This window comes from Drosophila subpulchrella, chromosome 3R, assembly GCF_014743375.2.
Source record: "Drosophila subpulchrella strain 33 F10 #4 breed RU33 chromosome 3R, RU_Dsub_v1.1 Primary Assembly, whole genome shotgun sequence".
In the NCBI taxonomy this organism is placed as follows: Eukaryota; Metazoa; Arthropoda; class Insecta; order Diptera; family Drosophilidae; genus Drosophila; species Drosophila subpulchrella.
Window position 1 is genome coordinate 117,102 of NC_050609.1, and position 6,417 is coordinate 123,518.

The window sequence follows — 6,417 nt, forward strand, 5'->3', positions numbered from 1 at the left end:
ACGCCTTGAATAAGGGGCAGGGGCGTAGGCAGGGAGGGGCTTTCGGGGGATTAACCTCTTGGGCATTGGCTGCAAATGAGTGGCTTGTTTATGAGTGGGACGCAGCTAAGCGAGCATCAAATGGCCAGAGGTGTCTGCCTTTGGGAGTGTGCGTATATATGTGTGTGTGTGCGTGTTGTGTCTGCCTGTCGGTGAGTGTAGGTGTGCACACATGGAAGGCGAAAACAGATGGCTAGGGCAACCTGTTGGCTGTTTGGGTATAAATTTAGCCTGCCTCCAGCCACCTATGTATGTGTGTGTAAGCCGCTCTGGTTTTTTGCCATCCTTTATCCTCGCAGCGCACCAACGGGTCGTATGCGCAATTATTGCCATAATGGCTTCACTTAAATTTTAACCCTAGTAGGATCCTAGCACCTTTAACCCTGCAATGCAAGCGGATCCCAGAAGTGACTCATTTTTCAAATTAAATCTGATTTAATGAATTATTTTCCGAACGTATCTTGCCTGGATGTATCCTTATTAAAGTTACTTAATATTAATCTAGCATAGATACTAAAATAATAAAGAAACGTTGTTTGTTAATTTCAATAAAAATCATCACGTCAGAAATCAGAAATAAGCAATCGAGTCTGGACAATAAGAAATTTTAGATCATTAGAAAAATAATTGATTTAAACTTCTCCCACTAGTGGTATTACAAAAATGTTAGTCTATGCGAAATAGCTGTAAATTGCTTGCATATATTAAACTTATTCTTTGGATCCATTTTAAAGTTTTTGAAGATGGGTACATCTTTTTATTTGGGATAAATCGTGCAAATTGTGAAACGTAATTCTAAAAAAAATCCATTGAAGTTTTGCAAATTAGCGACTGCTAGTATGCCACACTAACCTACAAGCTCTGGTTGTCATAGAACTCGTATCGAACAAACAAGCTGAACAAAAATTCCAATACTCCAGCGTTAAATATATTTTTTGTTATACCCCCAGTATTAGCCATGTCCGGAAACAGAGACCATCCCTATGGGTCCACAGTGCGCCACACGATTGTGGCACGGTCCAATCGGCCGGTGATCAACCGGATGATTCGCTCCGCCCGAATGGACTCCGTCATGGGCCAGAACCCGGGACAAAAGCCAGTTAAGGAGAAGAAGACTGAGGTGAAGCTGCAGCTGATGCAGAAGGAACGCTCCTCAAGCACCGGGATGAGCGGATTCTCCAAGCTGACCAGTCGCGAAGGCCTCAAGGGCAAGGATTACTGGAACGCGGCCATCGATGATGTGGAGTTCGCCGCCGCCTGTCGCTTTCAGCCCCGCATTCCTGTTATAGACTACTCCTTGGTATTACCACCTCGCTTGCGGGAGAGGGTGAAGCGCATTCAGAACTACGACTACTCCAAGTCCGACGAGGACATCTACATCCGGGATGAGATGCAGGAAGTGCGCCCGGAGGACTACATGAGTGCCGAGAGCTCTGAGAGGAGCGAGGAGGAGGAAGACACTGTGGTGGGTACTTAAAACTTTTTTCCAAGACCTTTATTGACCTCGGATATTCTAGCTCCTCGAAATTGGCCGGAAGAAGGTGGAGGAGTACTTCAACGAGAGCGAACACTCGGATATTGTGCGCATGGAGCACGAGTTCGAGAAGTTCGACCTGAAGCTGGATGAGCCAGTGGGTCACACCCATCGCGTTGTGGACAAGACCAGTTGGTATGCCAAGTTCCTCTGCGCCCCGCGGGACAAGAGGGTCAGCTGGCAGAGTCGAGTCGAGCATCCCGGCCAGAACTACTCCATGGTAACGCTGGACGAGCAGGCCGAGAACCTCATGGATGCAGTATGGGGAAATAAATAGCATCTCAATATATGTATCTTTATAACGTATATCCCATAGTCGGCGGAACGCTTCGTAGAGTGGCTGAACTCTTTTGGCACTTTGGAGAGCAACCTCACTCCGGAGAAGGTCAAGAACCTCTTCTCCATTAAGGGCGATCGCACTTTATTGGCCTCGGTGAAGACAGATCCCAAGGAGGTTAACGCCATAGCCCAAACTGTGGCCGATAAATGGAACAAGCCACATGTGGGTACCGACCGAAATAATTAAAAATTCTTTATAAAATATTTTACCTAAATATATTGTTGTATCCCAATTATAGATGGCAATTGAGCTGAAATACGAAAAGCACATCAACGATCACGCCACCCGGGTGAACCAGAAGCCCCTGCTGAGTGCCTTTGGACGCACTGTACCCTTGAAGGATCGCCCCTGGCTGAAGCGATCGGGTGACACCGCAATCAAGACTGTCTATCCGGAGGAGCTGCTGACCCGCGAGAAGATCTTCAAGGGCATAACCCACCTGCGCAGCACCACGGCCCTCATCGACTTCTATCTGGCCCATCCGGAACTGGAGCGGCCGCAGTATCTCCTGGAGAGTGGCGACTTCGAGGAGTCTAGTGCCAGTGAATCCGTAATAGAGGTGCCGCTCTACGAACTCCTGGGATTGCGTTATTAATCCCGTTTTTGCCAATATCTTAATAACATAAATTGTTAGTTCACTAAATGGCTATACATGCAGTACAAAAAGGTGTACATTTCTACTTTATTTGGAAAAATACCTACAAATCAATAGTGATCTATTGAGCACCAAAATATAAATAACATTAAAAAAAAAAAAAAAAAGTTGCACAAGTGGTACAGAAATTTTTAAAGTCTAATCTTTTATGAACATTTTACATAAACAATTTAATATTTCGTGGTAAATTTTTTTAGCAGTTTAAAATAGTTTTTAAAATATATTAAAAGTATTATAAAATAAGTTTTGACTGAGAAAAAAGCATGAAACCATACCTAAAACTTTTCCAAGTTCTTTCCACACCCATTATTTGTATTAAGGAATCTAACACAGATAATAAATTTTATTGGTAACAAAAACTAGTTTCTACAGGGTCAGCGTGGTCTGAATCCAGGGAAGATAGGTACCCACATTCACGTAAACTCCCGGAACTCCAGCCTGGGCGCAGCCAATGCCCCAGGCCACCAGACCCACCACATACCAAATCCCATTGCTGGTGCAGACCAGAGGAGAGCCTCCATCGCCGGTGCAGGCATCCTTGCCAGCTTCGCCGCCGGCACAAATGAAGCTGGTGGGGCTGAGGACGAAGGAGGTGCCCAGCCGAGTGGCCTGCAGTGCCGCCTGGCAGTTGGCATTGGGAATCAGGGGCACGTCCACCTGCCTCTCAATGGCCTGGTAGGCCCCAGTGGCTCCAAAGTCATTCTTGCCCCAACCGGCCACCCAACATCTCTGACCCACAAAACTGGTGGTGGGTAGGCAAACGGTGCCCACCGTGGATTTGCTGGTCAAGGAGACGGCACTGGACAACTTCAGGATGGCCACGTCGTTCTGCAGGTTGTTGGGATTGAACGAGGGATTCACGTACACATTGGAGATGTACACATCCTGGGCGGGAATGGGTTCGCTGGTGCTGCTGGCATCCCATTCTCCCAGGCGAACCTTAAAGGAGGTGATCCTAAGAAAAAGGAAAGTTAATTAAGATGATCCTGGGAGCAGAAAGTCCCAACTCACGCCAGATTGTAGACCTTGTGAGCGGCGGTCAGGACATGTTGGGCGGTTATGAGTGCCCCACCGCCCAGGTAGACATCCGCGGTGGTCAGCAGTGCCGCCTGCCAAGGATACGCCCCGAAACTAGCCTGACCCGCTCCTGCGGTGGAGGAGCCGGGTGGAGGTGGAAAACGGCGACCACACTGATAGCTTCCCGCCTGGCAGCAGGCCACAAGTCCATAACTGCAGGTCAGGGTGGCAGAGGTGCTCGGAATAGAGGGCTGAGCAGGGAAATAATGATTATTACCCACATATTGCATCATCACTTTTATGTTTTCTTACGTATCCCCCATTATTGACAATACGGATGTCCAGCTGACCACTGCCATCGCTGGCCGCGGTGGGTATGGGATTGGCACAGGATCCGGGTGGAACGCACTGGCAATAGCTGGTGGTTCCGGGATTCACTATGGAGGGCACAGGTGGCCAGGTGCCCGGTGCAACCTGAGGTGGCAGCAAGGTGCCCACAATCAACTGCCTGGTTAGAACTGATGGGAATCTGATTGAATGCAGAAAACTACTTTTGGCAAGAGGACTGTTAGGGGCCACTTACTCGTGTGGTTGGCCGTACTTCCCACATCGCTGGGTTGAGGCACTCTACCCGTATCCTGATTATCATTCGATTGCGCTGGCCCAAAGCTCCAAGCCTTAACGTGCACACTAATTCCTGTTCCGATGAACAGCCACTGCAACAGTGGAAGCCACCACATCCGACCGAACTGAGTCATAGCCAATGACAACTAAATCGAGACGACGAAGCCCCAACGGGCTATATAGCTATGGCCTGCCCATAACTCCCTCTATTAAATTACTTGACGAATGGCCTCCTCAGCCCAGGGATTTTCCGAGCTGCATAGAGCAACAAAAAGGCAATCATAAAAACCAAATTAGGGAAATAGCAGCTGCATTACGAAGTGGGAGTACTCTTTTAAATGTGAAATATATTTACACTTTATTCAAAATTAAATATTTCTTTCAAAACTTAATATGTTTTTCTTATTACGTTGATAAAATGTATGTTAGTGAATATTTTTATGACCACGTGAATATTTATACCTAAAACAATTAAAAACAGAAAAAGTCAAGACCAAAGGTTCTCAATTTTTAAATTCGAGAAGAAACGTTCTTGATATTAAGACAATTGGATTTTTGGATCACCTTCTAAATCTACGTTATTGAATGAGAAAAATAAAATATTAAGTAAGTAGTAAAAATACCTAATAATACCTTAAAGCAAACATTAATTCATTCGTGTACCAATCCGAAAAAAAGGGTATTTCTGTAAAGTACCAAATAAATTAAGTCTAGATGCGCCGTGTTGACAACTCTCTGGCTCGATAATTTCATTCAGCTGAATGTTTCCATTGTTAACAAACAATTTTTTAGCTGCTCCACATTTTTTAGCTATTAAATTTGATTCTAATAACTTAATGGTTTAATTGCAAACAATTTGGAGGCGATTCATGTTTGACACTTTCCGCTTGAAAAGCAGTCGTCGCATTTCCTCTTTTTTCCCACCCCGAAAACTGTTAGCAACTTGGCACCAGAATTTGTTTAATGATTCACGCCCCACAACATTCCGTTCGATCTAACACCAAATCCCCGACTAGAGCTGTTAAACTGGGCGAATGTTAAGTCCCAGATAGGAAAAGCTCTCGAGCTTTCATATCACTCGTCATTGGGTGCAGCCGGCTAACTAACGTTACCTCGTTTAGTTTTAATCAGTCAGTGGAACGAAATGGGTCACCTGCAGCTGGATTTCCATGCCATTCCCAAGCTACATGGTCGGGAGAACTACTGGCAGTGGCGCATCCTCCTGAAGACCTATCTGGAGGCCAACGATCTGTGGAAGCACAACGAACCCAAGGAGGTACCTAAAAGCCAATATGATAACCTAATTGTAGTACCATTTATTTATAACCTTATCACTTGTTCACTTCCAGAGCCCAGAAACTAAGTTCCTGATTTTGGCCAGCATTACGGCCGATAAGATTGAGCCATCCTACGATGACCAAAGCTGTTCGTACATATTCCAGAATATGGAGAGCCGTTTTGGGCCTTTCAGTTAGAATTTTAATTGGTAATGTTGTGGGCCAACTGTGTATGCTCTAAATATATTTGTCTATCGATCATTGAGTTGGCGTTCTTATTTCTTATCTTTGGTTTCTTTGTCATCGCCGTTTTTGGACTTCTGGCCTCCTCCATCGCCTCCTCGACCTCCTCCCTTGCCGCCTCCATCGCCACCCCGTCCAGATCCTCCGTCCTTACCATCCCTTGGATTTTTCTCGTCTTTTTTATTTTCCCCTTGCTTTGCGTCTTCGTTTTCGGATTTTCCTGCTCCACCACGACCGCCATTTTTTCCACCTCCATCACCACCACGCCCACCACCTCCTCCGCCTACACCTCCACCGCCACCTCCTGCGCCTCCTTTTCCTCCTGACATTTCTAGTTATTAAACTTATTGATAAGAAAAAGTTACAAACTTGTAATTTGACTACAACACTAAAGGGAATATAAATCCTGTGTGTAAATTACCCAATTGCTTTAGCAAAGAGCTATGATCAAATTTCTTTTGCCATTACTTTGGTATTTTTTTAATGCTAAACTCGAAAGTGTATAATTTAACTAAAGTTTTTATTCGTTAATCGAACCCTGTTCATATTTAAAGAACACTGGAGGTCTTCCATTATTAAATCCTACTTTAAAAAAATAAAATACTCATACCACTAACATATTTGCATCTCTAACAATGAGATTCATTTATTTAATGTGAATTTGGTTTTTGTCAACTAACACGTGCCA

At 45.1% G+C, this 6,417-nt stretch overlaps 3 protein-coding genes across 3 annotated transcripts; 2 read left to right on the plus strand and 1 right to left on the minus strand.

The window, feature by feature from the left end:
• The first annotated feature begins 909 nt into the window (after positions 1-909).
• LOC119563382 lies at positions 910-2,586 on the plus strand. Its single transcript, XM_037876734.1, has 4 exons — positions 910-1,504; positions 1,557-1,832; positions 1,890-2,075; positions 2,152-2,586. The coding sequence occupies exons 1-4, from the start codon at positions 998-1,000 to the stop codon at positions 2,506-2,508; spliced, it is 1,326 nt and encodes a 441-aa protein (XP_037732662.1). The 5' UTR covers positions 910-997; the 3' UTR covers positions 2,509-2,586.
• Positions 2,587-2,891: 305 nt separating this feature from the next.
• Positions 2,892-4,350, minus strand: LOC119563383 (phenoloxidase-activating factor 2). The gene is made up of 4 exons (XM_037876735.1): positions 4,169-4,350; positions 3,898-4,103; positions 3,580-3,836; positions 2,892-3,523 (listed from the first exon to the last, which is right to left on the minus strand). The coding sequence occupies exons 1-4, from the start codon at positions 4,341-4,343 to the stop codon at positions 2,935-2,937; spliced, it is 1,227 nt and encodes a 408-aa protein (XP_037732663.1). The 5' UTR covers positions 4,344-4,350; the 3' UTR covers positions 2,892-2,934.
• A 968-nt stretch (positions 4,351-5,318) lies between these two features.
• Positions 5,319-5,751, plus strand: LOC119562882. The gene is made up of 2 exons (XM_037875996.1): positions 5,319-5,485; positions 5,559-5,751. Exons 1-2 carry the CDS (start codon positions 5,354-5,356, stop codon positions 5,682-5,684), a joined length of 258 nt encoding a protein of 85 aa, XP_037731924.1. The 5' UTR covers positions 5,319-5,353; the 3' UTR covers positions 5,685-5,751.
• Positions 5,752-6,417: the final 666 nt, after the last annotated feature.

Excerpts from the sequence above, each read along its gene's own strand:
- LOC119563382 (XM_037876734.1), top strand. The coding sequence starts at position 998 with ATGTCCGGAAACAGAGACCATCCCTATGGGTCCACAGTGCGCCACACG. Across the intron at positions 1,505-1,556 it reads AGGAGGAGGAAGACACTGTG|CTCCTCGAAATTGGCCGGAA; the intron begins GTGGGTACTTAA and ends CGGATATTCTAG. Across the intron at positions 2,076-2,151 it reads ATAAATGGAACAAGCCACAT|ATGGCAATTGAGCTGAAATA; the intron begins GTGGGTACCGAC and ends TCCCAATTATAG.
- LOC119563383 (XM_037876735.1), bottom strand. The coding sequence starts at position 4,343 with ATGACTCAGTTCGGTCGGATGTGGTGGCTTCCACTGTTGCAGTGGCTG. Across the intron at positions 3,837-3,897 it reads TTGTCAATAATGGGGGATAC|CCCTCTATTCCGAGCACCTC; the intron begins GTAAGAAAACAT and ends TTCCCTGCTCAG. Across the intron at positions 3,524-3,579 it reads CACAAGGTCTACAATCTGGC|GATCACCTCCTTTAAGGTTC; the intron begins GTGAGTTGGGAC and ends CCTTTTTCTTAG.
- LOC119562882 (XM_037875996.1), top strand. The coding sequence starts at position 5,354 with ATGGGTCACCTGCAGCTGGATTTCCATGCCATTCCCAAGCTACATGGT. Across the intron at positions 5,486-5,558 it reads AGCACAACGAACCCAAGGAG|AGCCCAGAAACTAAGTTCCT; the intron begins GTACCTAAAAGC and ends GTTCACTTCCAG.